This window comes from Corvus cornix, chromosome 3, assembly GCF_000738735.6.
Source record: "Corvus cornix cornix isolate S_Up_H32 chromosome 3, ASM73873v5, whole genome shotgun sequence".
Classification (NCBI taxonomy): domain Eukaryota; kingdom Metazoa; phylum Chordata; class Aves; order Passeriformes; family Corvidae; genus Corvus; species Corvus cornix.
Window position 1 is genome coordinate 83,446,165 of NC_047056.1, and position 23,104 is coordinate 83,469,268.

Here is a 23,104-nt window from a genome sequence, read left to right on the forward strand (position 1 = left end):
AGACTTGGATACAGAAAAGTTAAAACAAATTCATGCAAGTGAAATTCACAGTTTCAAGTATCAGGAAATTAAGCTAAGATGAAAGGCGAGAAAAAAACTTTGCTGTACATAAAGTCCTCTTTGCAAGAAAAACTATGTATTCATGTTGCTGGTGCAGCCTTACTTTGACTCCAGTGTGCAGTTTTGGTGCCACAATATAAGAGCATGTCCAAAATTAGAGCATGTCCAAAAGACAGCTATGAAGATGGTGAAGGGTTTAGAGGGGAAACCATAGAGCAGCTGGAGTCCCTCGGTTTGTTCAGTCTGGAGGAGACTGAGGGGAGATCTCATCACATTCTACAACTTCGTCATGAGGGAGAGAGGAGGGCAGACACTGATCTCTTTTCTGTGGTGACCAGTGACAGGACCTGAGGGAATGGCCTGAAGTTTTATCAGGGGAGGTTTAGGCTGGATATCAGGAAAAGATTCTTTCACCCAGAGGGTGGCTGGGCACTGAACAGGCTCCCCAGGGAAGTGGTCACAGCACCAGCCTGACAGAGTTCAAGGAGTGTTTGGACAATGCTCTCAGGCACCTGCTGTGATTCTTAGGACTTTCCTGTCCCGAGGCAGGGCCAGGATTTGGACTTGATGATCCTTGTGGGTCCCTTCCAACTCCGGACATCTATGATTCTATGATTTTATGTAATTAGCCAGGATTTTACATGGCTATTATCACTGAGCAAGTGATACAAACAAGGCTGCTTCAGATATCTGGTATAGGAGAAAAAAAATATTTACTGAATTTTTAGCAAAAAGGAGCTTTGTATGATGCAATATTCAGGAGAGCATCTGACTCCCCTGCTTTGAAACATGCTTTGTATGGTAAGTATAACTGTTTGGGAAGGCAAATTGCCACCCAGTCATTATAGCAGTATGAAGGGCTAGAGTGAACAACCAGGCCTTTAACAAAAGTGTCATTCCAGCAGTCAGGAGTAGTTTTGATTATGTTCTGCATGCATACATCTTTAAAGTATTATGACACAAAATTATGAAAGTACACTTTCCTTCTAATTATTTTTGTTTCCTCTTAAGATAAGAAAGAAGGGGAGTTAGTGGTCTTAAACAGGGACAAGTGGATTAGTGTTAGGAAAGTTTTTCAGATACAGGTATTTGAGTACACCTGCCTGAAGATGCTTTCTTTCATTAAAGTCAACTAACCAAGCTACGGATATCCACTTTCTGAGGTCTCTAATGGGACTTTTCAGAAATACAGCTATTCCTGCCCTGATGGCAACACAGCATGTCCTGGATAGCACAGAAAGCAGTGTGAGACCATTCTCCTGATCTCCCTCTGGATGCCTTGAGTGTGATGTTTATTAACTCTGGGTGAAACATTTGTAAAGCCTACTGGAATTTAGGAAATCAGTCACTCGTAAGACCCCAACATTACATGGATAACCTGTGACCTTATCTAGTTTCGGATGCTGAACAGAGCAGCTGTTGCGCTATAAATAACCTGAACTGTGTGCGATGCAAGGAACAACAACACAAGTAGAAGTAAAGGCTCCTCTCTGTGGTTTCGGTGGTTTTTTTTCATCATTAATCACTGGCAAGACAAATACAACTTCATAAATATTAAACATCTGCTACTTAGTGCACTTCCTTGTGTAGGTATGACAAAGTGCCTTCATAACCAGAAAAGAAATACTCAAAAACTGGAAATATCAGACTGCCCAAATATTACATAATTGCATTTCTTGTAAATGCTGCTCCTGAGTTTTCAAAACTTCTTTCATCTAATTAAGAGGATTCTTGTCATGTTACTGAAATATTGAGATTTCTCTAAAGTAGTTAGATGCCTCCAAATGTGGAGCTATGAAGGTAATAGTTACCAGTAACTGATTTTGAGAGAGACACACTGTGAATTTGCAGGAAGGCTACTTATTAAAAAAAATCAGGAGAAGAGTTTAGGACATGTACCGGCAAATGATCTTGAGTTGGGTTTTACTCTTAGCCGACAGTGATTACTTCGACTCCATTCAGCCCATCTTGAATACAACTGAATTTTTTTCCCGATTTACTAGATGCCTTATATGAAACGAGTTTGATCAGTTCATTCCCATTTCCCAGGTGACAAATGGCCTGTGGCAAAAATTCCCCGTTTAGTGGGTGCTGAGTTTTGTCAGCAGGCTCATGGGAGAGGCCAAAGACTGTGGGAATGGGGAGAGAGGGCTGTAGTAAATTGGCAGGGCAGGGCATGAGGAGGAAGCACGTCTGAACGCCCAGCTTGTGTAACAGTCTTTCCATTGACCAAGAATCTCGTTGCTAGGCTGCCGGACCCCTTTTACAAGCAGCAGAGTCAAGCTATTGTTTCCTAAATAGTTTCAATTTTATGCAGAAACCTCTTTACATCCTTTCTATATCTTTTAAATATTTTACTAGGCACGTAGTAAAGTGAGGTTTGGAACACAGCCCCCTCCTCCGCTCAAGTTGGTGAGCGAAAGAAAGTCCTTCTACTTTAGTCTGCCAAAAAGTGAGTGTTTCAGGACAGCCCTGCAATGAGTGGGCCCTCATCAGCCTTCCATCTGGGCAAGTAGCATGCACTCATGAGAGAAGGGGAGCATTGTCTTGGATTTCCCAGTTAGTAATGAAGACCCCACCTCTTAGGTAAGTGCACTCATGACTGGGGAATAGAAGGGAGGGAAAGGAGAGCAGGAAAACTCTGTGGGACAGCAGTGCTCCACAGCACCTCAGACCCCCAAGGGTGTACTCAAGAACTGAAGTCATCAACCTTTAGATTTTGGCACCTCCAGTAAAAATAAAACAAGGCTTAGACATAGGTCAACTTTGCAGTTCCTCTATCAGTAGCAGTAACTGAAGGAGTTAAAATAGTACATCTTTGATTTGTCTTTATTGCTTCTACTACTTAGAGAATCAGGTACTTGGGACACTTTATTAATGAAAAAGTCTCTTTATTTCAAGAACTCACAGTCTGAACAGTATAGATAGAAAGTTAGCTTGGAGTTTTCTGCAGGACAATTGAAGTACTAAAAAACCAATAAAAGTAAATTTTTTAAATTCCGTATTTTGACTTTAAAGAGCTTCTCTAACTAATTGCAGTCCTCTGGACTTTTGCAAATAAGTTTCATTGTGTTACAAGCTGTTGCAATATGTGGTCTTCTCAAGCCTGGATGCTCTTTCTCATCACAGCACCAACAAAACAAAACAAAACAAAACAAGAACAGGACTTGAGAGATGGTTTTCCTGTGCCAAACATCATGTTCCTCCTACCAAAACAGCTAAAGACTGTTCTCTGGGTTTCATATGCAAGTTTACTTGCAGTTTGAAATATCTTCCTTGTGTTTGTCTCCTAGCTTATGATTTATGCAAAACAGCACTGTGCTCTGGGACAAGGGAGGCACCAGCAGTAGATGTTCATCAGTAGAGACAGCTTGCCAGCAAAGTCCCCTCTTCTTAGCTAGGGCTCCCCACTTTGAGCCTCTCATGCCTCTTCACAGGTACGAATTTTAAAGTAGCCCCAGTGTTCCTCTGCAGGATTTTTCTGACTTGTTTTCTGAAAATGGTCTGTTTCCCGAAGATCACTATACATTGGAAGAAAACATCTCTATCTGACCTCTCTTCTAGTTGTTTCAGGGGAAAATTAGTCATTGGGAGAAACATGAAATCACAAGATACACAGGCATGCTGTTTCAGCTCCTTCCCTCTATATTATCCTGAGGAGTTTCAGAGAGACTAACTGGAATTCACAAACCCAGAGGCTGATGGAAAATTAGGACATTGCCTGGATCTCTCTCTGGCCTAGGTTATCTGCCATTCAGAATCTCCCTATGATGGAGCTTGTTTCTGACCAAATAAAAGCAAATTTGCCTCCAGTTTATTATTAGCATTAGGTTCCCTTTTTGGTCCAGTGCTTCCTAGCAACCTGTGTGTCTGTTTGCCAGTTTGTTTTTAAAAAACTGTTATCATAACTGAAACAGAGTACTTGGTGAATTAACCAATACCCTTGAAAAGATAACGATAGGAGAAATGGCTGAGCCCGGAAAAGGCAGAAGGCACCTTGCCACATCAACACCATCCAAATCTGAAGGGCCAGCAGAGTGCAGGGTACCAAAGAAGGTGTACAGGAGAGGGCAGCTGACTGTGTCCCTAGTGATGGTGCCACCCAGCCTAATTCTGGGCTAGGTACCCTCCCCATGGGCTGCAACAAGGGGTGTTCAGTGCTGACAGTCCTACCCTGTTCCCTTGGAGCTAGGTGTGTCACTGCTTCCCTTTAAAGATGAAGAAATGAATATGTTCTTTTCTTCAAAGCTCTGAACTGAGGTTGGGCACCTATTTTCCTTCTGGGGGTGTCAGTTCCTCCATTAAGCATCATCCACTCCCCTGGCTTGGCTCCCTCTTGCTTAAGTCCCTTTGGCTTTTGGGGGACCCAAATCTGTAGCATCCAGAAGCCTTTCTTAGCTATCAGGGACATTCTTAGCTGTTTCAGGGACTTGTGCTGAAGTTGCTCCATTTTAATTGTGAGTGATGACAGGCTAATGAGGCCTGAAGGAAAGTCAGGCAGTGCACAACTGAACAGGGGCCGGGGCACTCGCTGGGCAGAGCAGCTGCCTCCACCAGCTATTTCTGTATCAAATAACCATTGCAGGGACTGGAGTCCAGCTCTTTGCTCTGCCTATTCACAATGTTAAATTACCAATCCTGAGCTGTCTCTGTCTGCTCTGCCTAGCCTTGTCAGTGTTTAATTATGCCATCCAGGGGCCAACAGCTTCAACATGAGAGAATAAACTCATCCTCCTCCCCTCCCAAATAGCTTAGGGTCTGAGGTGTGCCTGTCCCTGAGGAATGGACTGTGTGGGGCCTGAAGCTTTGTGTGCTGAAAATCAAAACAAAAAGACATTTCAACATGATTGGCTGTGTGCCTTGGTGCAGAAGGTAGAAGGGAGCTGCTCCCTCATCCCTCTGTGTTCGTGCTCCCTTTGCACAGTGCTTTCCCTGAGCATGCCTGTGGCACAGGGCCCTTGCTTTGAGGCACACAGCAGGATACCAAATTACTTCATAGGGCCAGGATGAAGGTATGGCCTCAAAACTGCCTCTTCCTAAAAGGGCTTAAGCCAACACATCATAAAATCTGGATATTTATAAATCCCTCCCTACTCCCATGCTTGAACTTTTTTATTGAACTTTTTAAGGGCTTTTTTTTCAATATAAAAGCATTGGCATCATGGTGATGAAGACACTAAGACATCTGTTATTACTACAGGGATAGAAAAAAGTAATACATTCACAAACCTTTCTAGAACTTTCCTTAAATAACATTTTTCCTGTACTGAGAGTGGTACAGTCTCAGGATGTGATGTAGTGAGGTGTATATGCTCTTCTGCCTTTCTTTGGGACTAGCTCACATAATTCACTTATCTGTAACATCCATGAGTGATGAACCTTTCCCACTCTCATTTTGAAATAACATGAATACCATTCCAATTTGTATTTTTTACCTTGCAGCCATGTGCAAAGATTTTACTTAAGGTTACAAAATGTTATACAGTGTAATTGGGCTAGTTCTTAATTAGATGTCATGATCTTTGCTTCAAGTTCATTATTTATTTTCATGTTAGACTATTTTAAATGAAAAAAAAAATTAAAGGGTCTGCTATTACCCAAAATTATTTTCTTGCTCATTTTAACAGCAGGTGGTTTTGTAGAGCTGTGATGCCTCTATGGTTCTGGGTAAAGATTTAAGATTTGCTAAAGGGATGAATTGAATGCTGTTATGAGTGGCACAGGAAAGAGTGAAGAGTTGGTCAGTTCATAAATCTTGAAACAGTCATTGCTTACATAGGAGCAGAATTTGTAAAGGATTTTTTCCTAAAATGTCTGAACCTTTCCTTAGCCCTTAAGTTAGTTCCCAAGCCCACAGGGGTTGACAGAAGGGCAGGAAAGAGAAAAATGCCCATACTCTTCTCCTCCCCCATCCATTTGCACTTGTGGGAAAGATGGTCTCTAGGGAAATCCAGGATCTCCCTTCTGCCCACCAAAAACTTGCAGGTTTTACAGTCCCTCCCTGGACCATGGCCTCATAAACATGCCTTGAAAGACAAGCAGGTGCCCTGCCCCCATTTTACAGATGGCTTAACAGGTGTTGGCAAGTATCATTAGAAACAGAGCCCTGGCTTAAGCGTTTGTCCACAGCATAGCCCTAAAATGCCCCTTATTCATAGCCAGGGGGCCTTGCAGAGCTGTCTGGTCATGCTGAGATGTTTGCTCATGCTGCCTGAAACTGGGGGCTTCCACCTGGGGCAGGGAGCAGGAGCTGGGCCCTGGGCCAGCCCCAGCTCCGGCAGCACAGCCATCCTCCACTGCTGGGGGATGTGCTCTGACTTTCCATGTCTGACACCAGTTATGCTGGTTAAATGGGGTCTGCAACATGTCTAGGGGTTTGTTTAAAGAAGAAAACCTAAAAATAATTATTTTAGAAGTTACATGAAAAGACTATTTAGTCACAAATTCAGCTAGGGAGTGACTAGGAAGTAGCTGTCTGAGAAATATTAGTTCAGCTCACTGGTGCTGCTTGTTCTACTCATTTCCTTATCCCCTTCAGGGAACAGCATGGGCAACAGGCAACAAATAAGATCCAGTATATGAAGAATAATGATGTCCCCTGGCTATAGCTGCAACTCAGATAAAAATTCATAGCATTCAAATGTAATGTCATGCAGGAACAGAATAAATCATCCCTTAAAGGACAAAATTTGTATTGCAGAGTTCATGCTTACTCTGATATCTCCCAAAATTTTTATATTTGTATTGACAGCCCATCATTTTTCTAATTTATTTTATTTTTGTGTATGCAGTCTGTACATATGAAATACCCCTATTTTCCCTGCATTCCCTGTTGGCTAATAGGTTGACTTATGGTAGTGATTTGCAATATTACAGGCAAGGGAGGATGTGATCCACATGCTGAAGACAGAGAAAACCAAACCTGAAGTTTTAGAAGCTCATTATGGGTCTGCAACTCCAGAGAATGTGCTTCGAGTGCTACACAGGGATGCCATCCTTGCCCAAGAAAAGTCTATAGGGGAAGACGTCTATGAGAAACCAATTTCAGAGGTAACAACTTCTTGATTGACAACATTATGTATGTGCAGGGGGAAGCCTAACCAGAAGTGAGATTCCATATATTTTGGATGTGTGAAAAGCATGCAAGAGACATATATACAGATATAATACACAGAAATTGTACACTGAAAACAAAATCTTGTTCACTCATATGCAGAATAATTTGTAAGCGAAGTCACTGGATTTGAACACAAACCATAAAGAGGCTGTATGCTTCCTAGGGCTGGTGCTGTTAAGCAAGGCCAAAATCTTTGGGCGTTAAATTTCTGTTTTTTAAATGCCTTTCAATTATAGGCTTCAACCCCTACTGCTCACAGCACTGGTAACTTCTCTTTGATTTTCTTGGCATAGTAGAACACTGTCTTGAGGGTAGTTAAGAAAAGAAGACCTTTAGAGATTGACTTTGACCATATTTATGCAATGATTAATCCATATTCATTTTAGATCACTTACACTCTAGGACTGCAAAGTCAGCTCAGCCTCTAAAGGGACTTACAGGACTCCTTGCTTTAAAATTTAAGCAATAAATGAATGTCAAGTAGACCTGAGAATTAGACTAGACCTGAGAATGTCTGAGGCCAGTGTGAATGCCAAAATAAACAGCCATTGCTCCTGTTCATAGTTTCGTAACAGTCCAGGTCATGGGGAAGGAGCATGCAACAACATACAATGTAACATACTATAGTGCCCGTCCAAATCTTCATAGTTCATCCAATTAGAACAGTTAATTTGTTCACCAGGAGTTGTGTCTACCATGGGATATCTTTGTACTGTGTATTCTCACTGAAACATCTCCTGGAACTTTTGGGATAATAGTAAATAAGGAAATCAAACCTTAGTATGTGGGAGCATACATAAAATACTGTCAAACAAGATTAAAAGAGCTTAGCAAGGCCTTTTCCTAAAGAATATGATAACTTGACAGGAACTTCAGTGTAAAACTTTCGTCATGTGCAGATTCACAAGGCTTATGTTGAAATAATATAGAAAAATTACGTGCAAAAGATCTCAAAAGCTGAACCCGACCTGGCTCTTTTATAAAATGCAATGACTGTTTGACTGCTATGGTCAGCTTTTGGAGAATAAATTGCCATGGTCCTCCTGCTCTCTTCTTTCCCCCAGTTTGCTGAGATACCCTGTGAAAGAAACAACAGCAGCTTGGGGCAGCTGGGGCTGAGGAAGATGAGATTCTCACAGGGTAAGGGTTGGGGGTGGGCAGAGCAGGCTCTGCCAGCCACTGTGCCAGGTGCAGGCAACCAGACAAGCACCAAGGCTGAAGGCTGCTTTGACAGGGAGGAGGCTGGAGTTTGTCATCTGCACCCAAGAAACAGCAAAAGGAGCAACATGAATAGCTGTGGTGGATTTGGAATGCCATGGCAACTTTTTAGACATACTTCCCTGGTTTTAATGTTTGCTTGAATAATAATTGGAATATTAAATTAATAAAAAAATGCAGAAGACAAGAAAGGTTGTGTATAAAGAAAGAGAATTTCTGTCAAAAAACAGGCTGAGGGGAAACCCCTAGGGCTATAATCAATTGTATTTGGTAATGTAAAACTGAATCTGGACTGAATCTAAATAATTTGGATCTTTTATCTCAGCAGTCTTACAGGTATGTTAAAGATGCATAGCTCAAATTTCAGCCTTCAGACTACACTTTATGCTCCCCATGCAAGTGTCTACTCCCCATATAGGTGTGTGAAGTCAGGCTCCCAGGATCTGAGGTCTGAGCTACAGCCTTTTCCCTGTGAAATGAAGAAAGTGTTCATAGCACCTCACCACAGGGGAAATTCTGCACTGCAACAATATTATTTGTTAAGCTAAAGCTAAGTGAAGTTCTGTCCTTTGTGTATCTGAAAACTGTGTAAACGTTTATTGCTAATATGTCATCCAAATAAATCATTACTTTCAGGGGGCAGTTATTCTTATTTCTAGTCACTGCTTTATGTAAAACCCAAGACATAAAATTACGGGACTTGCATTTACCAAACACAACATTGTTGGTTAATAAATCAGATGAAGTAAGCAAGGAGACCTTTAAAACAGTCTGTTCTTCTTTCCTACAATCCAGCTGGACAGACTTGAAGAAAAGCAGAAAGAGACATACCGGCGCATGCTGGAACAGCTCCTGTTGGCAGAAAAGTGCCATCGTCGCACAGTTTACGAGCTAGAAAATGAGAAACATAAGCATACAGATTACATGAACAAGAGCGATGACTTTACCAACCTCTTGGAACAGGAGCGGGAGAGGTGAGTGCAAAGACTACCCCCAGTGTCCCAATGCTTGTCCCTTCACCAGTGACACGGCCTGGTATTTTCTGTGTTTAAATGACACTAAACTTACGTGTAAAACATCTGTAAATGTTGGTCCACTCATGTCATTTGTAAGCATGTTACTGTGCAAGTCTGGAGCTGGAGGAATACCACTGAATGTTCCTGTAGCGTGAGCTTGAATTAAGAAACAAATTTGTTTTGAATTAGTCATGCCTGTTTTGGGTTCACCTCCAGGTAGCTTTTGATCAGATGTTATTTATGCTGGCTAAGGTTGAGACTGGCTTGCTTAGCTAAGCACTGTTTTGTGAAGGATGGAGCACTGTTGTCACAGCAGGAGGGCAGGGTAAGGAAAACCACAACACACATTAGGATACTGGCACACAAGTGGTGGGACTCTGCCATGCCCTTTGCATTTAGGCTTGCAAAGTCACAAACCATTTGCATTCTTTTTCATATTTTTGAAGACGTGTGCCTCAGGCAAGTTATCTTTCCCCTGGAAGAAAATGCTATCATGCATTACCAAATGTGCCCAGCCTGTGGTAGACTATCTGCAGTGCTCATCTCACACTCTCATACACACCACATTTCTTTTTTTCAAGTGTTTATCCAGCTTGTTGGACAAGTAATTTGTTCTCTGTGTCTCTAAGAAAAGAAAGATCACCTACCTACCTTAGCTGAAGACTGAGCACTCAGCAACAGTCTCAGTTTTTCAATATGAAATTTTTGTGCTTACACCAAATTGCTTGAAATCAATCCATGTTGTATTTCTTTCTTTTTTTTTTTGTTTTAAAGGAAAGGCTCTAAGAAAAATACTTAAGGCAAGTTCAAAGAAAAATGCTTTTGAGGAAACCACAGGCTTGTGGCAGACATTTGCAAAATGCCAGGAGCAAAACTGTTTAGTGTATTTCCTGAACTCAGTTCAGCGCCAGCTTTGAGTAGGTGGCACATGAGCTACAGTGACCATATTTCCTGGTTTAATAAGTTTTGGTTTTTTCTGTCTTTACTTTCCTGGGTTGGCTGGCAAACTTTAAGGAACAAAAATGCTTCTGCACCTTGGCAAATTGATTCTTATAGTAGAAAATGAAAAATGTAAATATATGTTTTAAGAAATAAAAAATGTTGTATTTTCAAGTAAGTACCAACTTCACATAGGATTCTCATAGGTGAAATTTTGTCTCTATGCGGAATATCCATGTATGTGTGGACATGCAGCCACTAAAATGCTACAAAAGTGGTATTAAAATACCATTTACATTCGTCTTTACATTTTTACAGTCACATTAACTTGACAATTGTTGCCTTCTTATTATTCCCTCTCAATTTGTGAAGGCCACTAAACAGTCTACAATTATGACCTGGGTTGAATTGACTTCCTTTAATGAAGTGATTAAAGAGCTTTTTATCTTAATGCAAGGAGTGCGGTATCCTACCACTGCCAAGATATCAAGTCCCATATCTGTATTTTCTCTTACCCTTCCTGCTCTCTCAAACTTCAAGTTTTCTACATTCTACAATTTTTGGAAAAACAGCAATAAGAAAAGGAAAATTTGAATTTGAATTTCTCTTGAAAACAGATCTTTAACAGCAACTAAATCCACTGGCTTTAGTCACCAGTGTCTCTGTAGTGGTGGCTGCAGGGGAATAATTGCAATGCTGAAGCCCTTTTGATTTATGTTGAGTAACACCAGAAATCTGATGTTTGCTATTTAATCCACTTTGTTTGTGTATGACACTAATTTGTATCAAGTTAGTAGTGACCAAGCAGAGAGAACATGGCATGTAGCTAAACATAGAAAACCAAGATACATGTACCTCCCTCTTCAGGGCCTCCTCTCAGATCACTTACAGAGCAGATTAGCAAAATCAGGACGGGCTGGAAACCACTCATTAGCATAAAGTCTTAAACGATCTCAACTTCTTACCTTTGTTTTCTGAGTGTACATGAAACTGAGACTGCACCCACATCTTTGTAGGTAATAAAACCTAGAAGTAGTATTTTTTGAGGGCTATATTCACAAAGAAAGAGAGGGTGATAGGATGACTTCTTAGGAAAGCCCCAAAGTGGCAATAGATTTTGTCAAAAAGAAAGAGTTTGAAGTGGAAAAATTAAGTCGCAACAGATTAAAGCATACAAGAAACTCATACTCAGTCTGCATATTGGGACAGAGAACTGACCTGCCCAAAGGCATTTTTAAGGTCCTGCATAGGCATTCTTGTTTTATAAGTACCACTATACATATAATTCATTTTACTGTGGTGCTTTGAGGGTTATTTTATTAAGAGCTGAACAGACTTGTAGTTTCCATGAAAACGAAAAGGGACACAGAGCTGAACTTTGCCCGTCAGCCACTCTGCTGCACTCGCAGTTGTAATGTTAATGAGACAGGGTGAGCCAGAGGAAGAACAGTGCTGCAGGATGGCCATCTCACAGAAGTCTGTTAAAACGAGAGAAGTAATAACTTCTGTCCTGGATCTAAGTAATTTCAGTAATTTCTCTCCTCACACTATTTTATCAATCTTTCCTAAACATTATTGTCTACATCAACTTTCACAGGCCACATCTGCTTTTGCCGTCTCGTGAAAGTTTGAACAAAGCGAAAAGGGAATTCTTTAAGAGCAGAAATATGCCTCAGTTCTAATGTATGTCTAACACTCTCTTAATGTATTTACTTTGGAATAATTTTTTACATGCACTTTTATACATTATCTCTAATCCATCTACAACAACATGATATGAAAACAAACAGTTCCTATGGGTGACTAATTATTAGGTCAGCCTTACACAGGAAGGAAGTAACAGGAAAACACGATTTGTCAAGAATAATGACGCATGAAAAGTATAAAAAAGAGAAAATTGTGCACTGGGATATTAAAAATGTAGACAGCTAGGGGCAGGGGGCAGGTAAATGGAGAAGGCTAAAGGGCCTCACTGTTGGCATTGGCTCTGCAAGACCAAGTGCAACTGACCTGAAGAAAGATTGTGGAAAAGGGTGGCATGTTACAGGAAAAGAGTAGTGATGACCATTTGCCAGGTGGAGATGAAAGAAATATGGTACTTTTAGTGGAAAGTGCTTCTACAGACATGGTGGCTGAAGTGTTTTGCAATTTTCCCTATAGTATGCTATAATAGTATTTAATGATATTTGAAATTATGGGCAGTATTTTCTATTTTTCTATGCAATCAAATTTCCCTTTTCAATGCTTGCCCACCTCAGCTGCTGTTCCTCTAACATCAAGTTGTCCTTGGGCATCTCTGATCCCAGGGAATGCAAAAGCAGACATCTTCCTGGAGCCTCCTGAGGAGGCTGAGGGATATGGAGAAGAGCCCCCAGGCCCCCTCAAAGACTTGGGTGACAGATGGTGGTTGTAAGGAGTCTCTGGTCTTACAGGTGGAGAATGAATGGTCTGGTCAGAACTGCATTGACTTGCAGTGGGCACTTGGAGACCAGGCATCAGCAGACCAGGCATAAGCAGCCTCAGGGATAAAATTAGTCTTCCCAGCACAGGCACCCTCATGACTTCAACCATGTTTTGAAGACGGAGCTGGTGGTGTGACTTTGGGCTGAGCTGGGCACAGCTAAACCAGTTATTGGTACTTCACTACCCCAAAAATTCTTGTGTTAAGCAGGCTTAACATGAAATTGTACTTGGCTGTTCTCTGTGCTGCTTGGTCCCAGCCTTCTTGCCTTCCCTTTTAGGGAACTGGGGGCAGGGTGGGGGGAAATCTTTAGTTTATCAATTATACACTTTTCCATTTGATCAGCAGGGCTTTTTTCTGGTGGAAAAGGGTCGAGATCTTTGTAATGTCAGCACTTCTTTGATGTTTTGATCGACCTAGGAGATGAGTTTTAAAATGCTGACATTTTTAGAGGTGCTAATCTCTGAAAAATTTTTCATGTGCCCTTCTTTTAATCCTGGTGGTTGACAGCACATTTTGCTGCTATTAAGAGCACTGGAAAGCTCCCATTGATTTTAACGGTTCAGGAAGAGGCTTGCGGTGAGGACCACTGAGCCAGTCCTGCCATCCAGGACAGATAGAAGAAATAGCCTGAAAGCCTGCAAAAATGGGGGGGGGGGAGGGGGGGGGGGGCGGAATTCTTTTATATGCATGGGATGTGGGTTGCCGAATAGAGGGTGTGATGTGGCAGAAAGGCTTTGTTGGAGCTCTGTTATGGGGGATCCATGTGACTGCCTTGTGAATAATTTGATCATTTCCAGCATGATCTCTGAGACTGCTGAGAGTCTGTCACCCCACTACACAATGGATCAGTAAATATACACCCAGTATCTCAGTGTTATCTGTGCTAAAGGATAGATATTATGTTTTATTGTAAGGCTTCACTGAAGTGATGAGGCTTTAATATTGGTTCTTGCTTTCCTCAGTGCTTCAAATTATTCTTTACAACCACTGCCAGTGTTCTCAGTGCTCTGAAGCATTTCATGTTTTCCTCAACGGCAAGGCTGAGGATTCAGTCTGTACTTCCTAAGCATTGCCCTGATAAATCTGGTTTTAGTTAAACCCTCTTTTTGAAGTACATGGCCATAATTAGATCTGCCTAGAGGAGACAGCAAGACTGTGACCCCAGATCTTTCCTCCACAAAGTTCCCTTTCAGTCTTCACGTAAAAGTGTCTCCTCTTTGCCTCCCCCATCACAGCACCCCCAGCAAGGAATGCACTGGCAAGTCCCTCGGAGGTCTGTGATAATACATTCCTCTCAGCTTCAGTCATGCTGGCACCGAGATGCTCTTGGCTGCTCTGCTGGTGATGTAATTCTGGGCCCACATCACCTGCAAAGGAAACTGATCTGTGAGCAATAAAGCACACAGCACTCTTGAAAAAAAATGGGAGTGTTGATGTTAACAAGATTTTAAACTCCCTTTCTTCCCCTTCTTGCATTTCTGCTTTTATTATCAAAGTTTCCCTTCTCCCTTTTCCCACGAGACGGCAGCACCAAGCCTTTCATTGGGAAGGGCTTGCCTTTTTGTTTCCCTGTATTTCATGGACCCAAGCAAGTGTAAAGGCTGGAGTGTGATACAGCTTGGAGATTTTGTGTGTGTTGCCTTTCCAGTTTGTGTTTTCCCTCGATTTTTATGAAGATTGTAAAATAAAGGAGCTGGAGGGAAGACAGCAGGGCAGAGTATCCATCAGTCAGTTACTTGTTTAGAGAACAATCGAGCCAAAAATCTGAAGTGTTCAGGACTTATAAACCTCGGTGATTTACCACCATAAAGCCAAATTCTGTGGTAAGAAGAGGCCCATATAGAAATATTGGGGTGAGGTACACGATCCAAACATATAACACAGATTTTGGCCTGTAACTGTAATCTGTTGGTGATTCCTCTAATGTCTGGAAATTAAGTTACTTTACAGAAAGATTTTTGCTATCTTCTTTTTTTTTCCCCCCAAGAGTTCTTAGCCATATTTGTACTCTGGCTTTTTTTCGCGTATGGTGATTGTTTCTGTGTCCTGTTTTCCAAATTGTGACCAAAAAAAAGGAAAAGACATCCCAATGGGACTTCACCATTGCCTACAGCGGTTACTCATCTTACCGCACATTACTGGCCTTAGTAGAGCACTGAGTCACTCTCCGTCTACTTTTCAAAAAGAGCATCTCTAAACTTTTAATATTATAATGTAGAAGACAAGGGCAGCAGTGCATTTTTATTCTTTTCTTTCAGGCCGACATGCTATTGGTATGGTTTGGAAAAGCTGGTTATTTTCTGTCAATGTAATATATTCACAGGATCACAGATCAGAAATTCTGTGGTAGTCTATTAAAAGAAATGAATTAAAAAACCTGGCAATGACAAATACAATTTCTGCACAGTTAAGTAAATCTGAAGGTCATCCATTTTTCAGGTCCTGTTTTACAGCTCTAGCTGACAGCAAGGCAGCGACAGCTCAAAGTTTATGTTTTAACTAATGAATCTGGTCCCAACTTCCAACAAAATGGTTCCAAAGGTAATTTGAAAATGAGAGAACAAACAGTGACATCTGACTGTGGAGTAACAATATGAAAGTATTGCAAGTCTTACACAATGTGAGCTGGGACTAATCCAAATCCATCTCTTTACACTTGGATAGTCCTCAAAACTGTCCAGTCTTTCAGTCACTTCTGGGATTATATAAAATGGCATCATGTGTTGTTTCAGCTACTCCTCCAAAATTTTTTCTAAGTAGGCATCAGCTTCACAGCCCTTAAGAGAGAATTATTATACAAAACTATATGTACTTCATTATTCCTAGCAAGTTTGCTTGCTAAAATCATCAATTCAAATGCTCCCAGGGCCAGACAGGGGGAAAAAATTACTTCATTCAAAATCTACTCACGAACTCAATCTCTGTCCAGGGTGCAATAGGTAACAATTTCAACATTTAAGAGGCCTTTGGCATGTTTCAGAGTTATTATACTACTGAAATAAATACCAGTTCACAGCTCTACTGAGGCCATCTTTTTAAGTTGTCATTTTTTTAGGCAAAGAAAACAAGAATTGAATCAGGGTCATGTAGGGAAAATTGCTTCCTCATTCAGAAAGATTAGAAACAGGTTTCAGTTGAAATGCCAGGTTTCAGTGAATTTCTAAAAAATTTAAATAGATACCACTTATTTACAAGTATAAATATATGATAATAGGCATTCATTGAACGTGTTGGATATTTGCTTTATGTTTAAATTAAAGTTTACCTGCGCAGAGATGCACAGACTAATTAGTGAGGTGTATGACCTACTGCCCTAATGCCCTGCTAATATCCAAGACCTGTAATGCATGGTCTGATAACTTCCATTTGTACGAAGAACCTCAAGACATCATCTGACTAGGGGGGTTATTCTGAATCAGTGAGCCTATATGGAAGCTTTCTTAACCCTAGACAGATGTAATATTTTTTACATCTTTGTTCCCCAAAAGGGTGCTAAATTGTGCATTTCTTCTCATTCCTCAATCTCCAGCAGCAATGGAGATTAGCAATAATGAGTTTTATATTTGCATCATTTCAGTTTTCATTTGTTTTTAAGGCTTATATGTGAAGAAATCTTAAAGCAGAAATAAAAAAATTAGGGGGTGCAAATGAAGCATTCTTGTGAAATTTGCCATGGCCTGTTCAAATGTGCAGGGAGAGAAATGCAGAATGTATAATTCACCACATATTTGTAAGGTACCTGAGTAGGTGCCTGATTATAATATTGTGCTGCCATAGTTAGTATTTCAACTAACTTTTTAAAAACTCATTAAGACATACCCTTTTGAGTGTAAGACTGTTATTAATGTCAACAAAGAAAATCTGGTGACCTAATTCACAAGACCAGCTAGTCAAAAAAACATATCAAATAACCCTGTGATTATGCCACTCACCTGGACCATGGCAGACGTTCAATCCTTCTGTCAACTTGTTGGGACCTGAATACACCTCTCAGAGGAGGCCCCCCTGGTCACATCACTGGTTCCTTGGGGTGTCTGTTCCCATTCTTCCTGGGAAAAATTGTTCTACTTTTACAAGTTACTTACATAATTTTAGGTTCTTTTCACCAAAGAAGTGAAAATTCTTGTAGGTCAGTGTCTGAGTATTCAAATTTCCCAGACAGAGGAATTCACTGGTCCAGGCAGATCACTTCTGAAAAAGGGACGATTTTTCACTTGTTGGTTTAGTGAATTGGGCCAAGATAAAGTCCTCTCTATCCCCTGCTTTTCTTAAAATGATAAAAATGGAAATGAAATTACTGATCTGAAACAAACAAATGTTTCACTGAAATCCACATGAAACATTTTTTTCACTTGAATGAGAGACAAAAATTAAGCTTTTTAAAATATTTTTTTAAGTTTTTGGTTTAGCTCTGAAATTGAAAAATCAGTTACACAGCTCTGTTATGCAGTTGCTTATGTTAGGGAATGATTAATAGTAACGTAGCTGAATATGTAATGCCCTAATGAGGAAAGATACAGAAATGAGCAGAAAATGAGGCTAAATTATAGCAGAATGACAGCAATGGTTTTCTGATGATAGCAATTATGTCATAGCTGAAAAAGTATCTCTTGGTGACAAGTATATATATCATAGAAAAAAAGTTCCTGTAATTCCATTTAAAAAGTTTATTTTCAGAGAAACCAGAAAGGCATAGATGTATTCTCTTTCATCATTTAAATGTCAGGCTTTTCCTAGGTGACTTAACTTGTTTTAAAATGATGCATAGCTTTCAACATTTTTTTCATTTTGAAAATTACTGCCTGGGATACAGCCCTGGTTTCCAGAACCAGCAGGGGCAGAGCAGTGCCCGTAGCAGTGACAGGCAGGCGGGCGGTGTGGAGGACAGCTCATGTGACATGGGCACAGCTAATCCTGCAATAGAGGAGAGTCTGTCCTGGTTTGACTGGCTCATGTCCTCACCTGACAGAACAAGTGCTGTTGGTCCAACTTGCTTTCAGTTGCAAGCACCATTGCCTAGTGCCCACCATTAGCACACCATGCATTCTACATCCATCTACTTCAGGTCTTAGGAAATAATTAATCCTGGATAATGCTGGATTTTATGAGCACAAAGCTGGTATTGTTACAATTCCTTTGAAGTCAGTAGAGCACTTCTTGATTAATGGGATTAATGAGAATCAGAGTAGGAACTCTGAAATGTGTGTATGCTTGTACCTGTAGAAGTCTACACATGCATATATAAATGTATTACATACAGCAGTTTCTTGGGTGGAATTACAGCTTCTGCATGGGAGTCTGCTCTCCAGAAAATTAACCTGTCAACAATACATATTTCCCAAAAGATTATATTTTTATATAACTCCTATATGCATTTCAGCTCATCATAGTAATCATAACAATAGTAATAACAACAACAATAATAATAATAAACCATAATAGTAATAATAACAACAATAACAACAGTAGTTTTAACGACTATAATTTTTTACATAATTTCCACAGCCAAATTATGCCTTTGTGTTTTGAATTATTTTTGGTCAGTATTACCTATTGATTCTACAAAGGAGGCTGTAAACTTTTGCCTCCTTGCACATGAGGTATCATCTGCACTTATGTCACTATAAGATTTCAAAAAATAATAGTGATTTGTAAAAGGGGATGCTCAGTGGAAGGCAACAGCTAATGACTGAATACCTGATTAGAGAACAACAGGGCCAGATTGCATAAGCCCTGCTGTTATTCAGAGGGCAACACAGACATGGAAGAAAGAAATTTTAAGGCAAAGGCAAGCACAGCACCTTCTAATTCACACTTACTGCATGAAACTGACCCAATTTCTCCTTGGTTGCTCTCCATCTCAGAACCTGAGTTTTCCCTGTCCTTTTTTTTTTTGCTATTCATATACTCAGTAGACTACAGTCAGGACATGATCTTGGAAAGGGGTAGTGCAAACTAGAATTATTTCACACTGAGGAGAGAACTAAAACTACACATGCCGTTTTTGTGGCAAGTGATACACAGGGGCTGGTGCAAGTAAGTGTTTCTTTGAATGGAAGCACTGACAGCTCCTATTCTTGTGCAATGACTGTGCTCAGCCCATGTCTCTCTTGTCCTCAGAACAAGGCCCCTGCTTTTAAAGACATGTATTTAATAAGGCCCAAATAACCTCAGGTGAAGAATGATGTTCGGTTCAGGCAAGATGATGGGACTACCCATCATCAGTGCATCATCTATCAGTGCAACAGCAAATTTGGGCAACCAAAATGAAGATCTGCTCAAAAATCGATGCCTGTGAACATTCAAATTTATACATGAATTGGTTGGTTTTTTTGGTTTGGGTTTGGGTGGGGTTATTTTTGGGGGTTTTTTGTTTTCTTTATCTTTTCATTTTAAAATTCTTCGTTGATTGCATTCCAGATATCTATGGGAGTATTTTTTGGATTCTGATCTAAGTGACTAGAAGTAAAAGGTTAAAATAGAAGGCTCAAACCTTGAGTGAGTCTAGGCCCTGTGTGTTGGCTGGGGAGGGGTGCAGTGGGGACAGACTCTTCTCTAATTGCCTCTCAACAGGCACAAATGTAACGCAATCAGCAAACCTAAGAATTGCATGAGCTGTAGTAAATAGCTATGTGGTAATCAAAAAGCTTTGTGTAGGTGTAGGGGGCTTTATTTGGTGGTTTATCACAGTTGTGATGGTTTTTTCTTTCTTTTTTTTCTTTTTTTCTTTTTTCTTTTCTTTTTTTTTTTTCCTGAGGGGAGAGGTGCCCATTTTTGCTGCACCTCCAGAACACAGGCAAAAAGCACGAGCAAAAGTGGGGTTGTGGGATGGATGTGGTGGGCAGACGTGTGCTCCTTTGTGTTCAGGGCAAGAGCTGAGGGTCTTGGCATGAAAATTAATGGAAATACCTTCACAGCCTTTCGGACTGAGAGTTGGGACATGGCATATTACGATGTGGTGTGACAGCCAGGATTACTCAATGCTGATATTAAAATCTATCAGTCCCTCTTTAGATCATAAAAGCAGCTGCTGGCTGCTCTTTTACAGCATTTGAAAATTTTTCTGAGGATTCATTATTTGCTAAATCATTGATATGACACTCACAGAAAGTAATTTAAAAATCAAGAAGGAATCTTCATAAGATTATTTATTTTTCTTTGCTTTCATAGGTGTGTATTGTATTCTTCTTATGTCATTGTGACCAAGGTGGCCAAATATGATATGAACAAGTACACACAAAGGCTGTATTTCTAAAAAAGTCTCAGACCCAGCATTGACAGAGATGAGTTTTTATATTGACTCCACTTGAATAGTTACTTGCTCTTAAGATGCATTGCTGTCATACAGCTGTGTGAGCTTTGCCATGCTTGACTAGCCCAGTGCATGCAATTATATTAATGGTGCTATTTCCTAAATCCAGATTTTAAACTTTGTCACTCTTCTTCTTGGTACACTTTCCGATGTTTGCAACCCTCTCGTGGTGACTCCAGACACCATCACTTGTATTGTTTGGTATTAAAATGAATCATGAATTCTTTGGATTCTGTTTTCTCTCGTTTTTCCTGCCCACTAGTTTTACTGACTCTATCAAATACTATATTTCAGTGGTGTATGAAATGGGAAGCAGTGAGGTAGAGAACCTTTAGTTTTAGGTGTAGGACTCAGGTACCTTTCAATCCCAGTCAGTCACTGATTACCTTGCTTGAAGGAAGGGTCAGTGAGAAGAAGCACAAAAAAGAAAAGGAAGTCCAGAAAAGGTCAGCAGGAGTGCGAGCAATGGGGCAAGAACTGAACTGATGGACCTGGACCATAAAGGATGAGAAATAGCAAAGACACAGGGTTAGGCCAACAGAACAAAAGCAACAGAAAGGAGAAAATCAGTCAAGCTTAATTTCACATCCTAGACCCAGCTGGAGCAAAAGAGGCCAAGACACTCCCAAAAGACTAATTCTCCCTGGATAAACTGAGAACAGGCATGGTTCACCTTGCTTTTAAAGCCTTGAGCTCACTCTTCTACCTAATTTTTCCCCATGAACACCTAGCACATCAAAAGCAAGTAATTTAGAAAAACAAGGGTGGAGCCCAGAGCAGGTAGACAGCGTTAGTGAGGTGCTCTGACTGAGCACAGGCAGGTGAAGCAGCCAGCACTAACAACAGTAGGTGCACAGAGGGCAGCAAGTGGCATCCTTCCAAGTGCACTTGTCTAAGATCCTGGACACCTTTTCCCCTGGCTCCCAAGGCGCTCTTGTTGAAGGGCCACAAGAGGCTCTTATGAGACTCCTGGTGCTTATTCACAAAATATGACCAAATCATACTATGAAACAATAACCGTGACACAGACAGGTCCCGCTTCAGCTGTAATCACTTTTACTTAAAACCATCCCAGCAGTATTGGAGATGCTGAGCTTTCCAGCTATCAAAAGGATATACACAAGTGCTAAGAAAGCAGAAAACCAAAAGGAAGGGGGTAGAGTGCAACACGAAAAAAAAAACAAACCCACAGAAATGCTTTTGTTAAACTTTTGAATCATCTTTCCACAAAAGGCAGCAGATCCCAACGTAGGGTGATTTTCATGCTGTAAAGAGAAAAATAATTTAAAACCTAGGCAGCATGACTTATTTAGAAAGATCTGAGGAGTAATAAAAAAGCCTGTGTGCAAACGTGTGTGTGCGCGCACGGTTTCTTTAACAGCTGCATGGAACAACCTGTTTTAAATAAGAACAAAGGTGAACAAAGCCAGTTGTCAGTGCAGCTCACCAAATGAAGTTTTTTAATGTGCATGACGTATGCCATATAAAATGTATTGCCTGAGATAGCACAGAGTCCAACTTGAAGTCTTTTTCTCAGGCTTTTCTTACAAAGTCATGTTTCAAGAATTTACAGCATTTATCTTCATTATTTATTTCTTTCTCTCCAAAAGGCCCAATGGATCACCTTGCTCACTACATCTTCAGCAACAAATTAAAATCAGCCTCTTCCCTCCCTAAATATTCAAAATTTTCTTGTTCTATTAAGATGACACTGAATCAATTTGTATCTGTTGCAGTCAGAGTAGACAACTGGCTAAGTAGAAAGTGGAGGTCAGATCTGACTTACCAAATGAGTTTGACTTAGCCAAGAGAAGGGAAGAAAAGCAAAACAAAATAATGATGGAGATTTTCAGTGCTTTGAAGCTTTTATGAACAAAAAATAAAAAAGTCTGGCAAGCACACAGTGTACCTTTTCATGTATGTAAGTAAACACAAATTTAGGAAAGCTTTGCTTTGCAGAAACAGAAATATTTGGGCTTTTTGTAACATGTTAGAGAACTTGGAGAGAGTTGCAAGATCTCTGCCTTCACTATAAATAATATAAATAATATATAAATAAATGTTACATGTGTTTCTGCACTGAAGGTAAAGAGAGCAGGGCAGTCTTTTGGAAAGGTTACAAAGCTCTGTTTACAGAGAATTTTATAATCAGGTAATAATTTGTTACAAGTCTCTAAGATCCACAAGGGGAATCTATTGCTATGCATAGTTTAGGGAATTTTTAAAGAGAGCAGCTTATCAAAGAAATGTGTAGTCTATTAGCACGTCATTAAATTTTTAAACCAATTCCATTTTTGCTTCCCAGTTACTCTCCTCTATAGCAGACAATTGTGCCAGATGCAAAGTATCATTTCTGACTTTCAGAGATGAGTTGAAATTTGGGATTTCTATCTATTCCCTCTGCTGCTTTTATTTCTTGTTGTTTTTCTTATCTGGTCTCACAATGTTGCAAGTGTTGCTTTACTCAGGAATGTGTTTCTCGGAATACTTCATCCCAATGAAAGCATGAACAAAAAAATTCATGACCAAGTTAAATTTTCCCAGCCTTTGATGTGACTTAAAGTTGATGGTACTCTTGAGAAATAACAACATATAGAGCAAGTTTATATTTTTATATAGACACATAATGTGATTTCTGTACAGCAAGAAAAAAGCTGTAAATATTAAAGGCCAGATTGACCTTAGCTGTGACATCCTACCTGATATCCCCTGTAGCTCTGGTACCAGTGTAGTGATGGGTACCCGGAGTAGTTGAAATGGTGGTGGAGAATACTTTAATTGTGAAGTTTTATGGTCGTACAGACTTAACTACTGCAGATGTGCAGGCTCACCACTACCACACTGCGCTTTCTCTAACATCCTCTTGACCTCCCTGAACTTTCTGCTCACAGCTGAGACCATGAAAACACAGATGAGGGCAGATGTGCCGCTTGCAGTTCCAGCCTGGCCCAAGTGTGGCAATACAGCCAAAAGAACAG

At 40.4% G+C, this 23,104-nt stretch overlaps 1 protein-coding gene across 3 annotated transcripts in view; it reads left to right on the forward strand.

The window, feature by feature from the left end:
- The window catches only part of FILIP1 (filamin A interacting protein 1), a 102,725-nt gene that overhangs the window by 52,933 nt on the left and 26,688 nt on the right, over positions 1–23,104 (forward strand). For all 3 annotated transcript variants that reach the window (XM_010405233.4, XM_010405255.4, XM_039568756.1), the window contains 2 exons: positions 6,937–7,110; positions 9,191–9,369. In XM_010405233.4, coding sequence (XP_010403535.3) covers positions 6,937–7,110; positions 9,191–9,369 — 353 coding nt within the window. The remainder of the gene's footprint in view (positions 1–6,936; positions 7,111–9,190; positions 9,370–23,104) is intronic.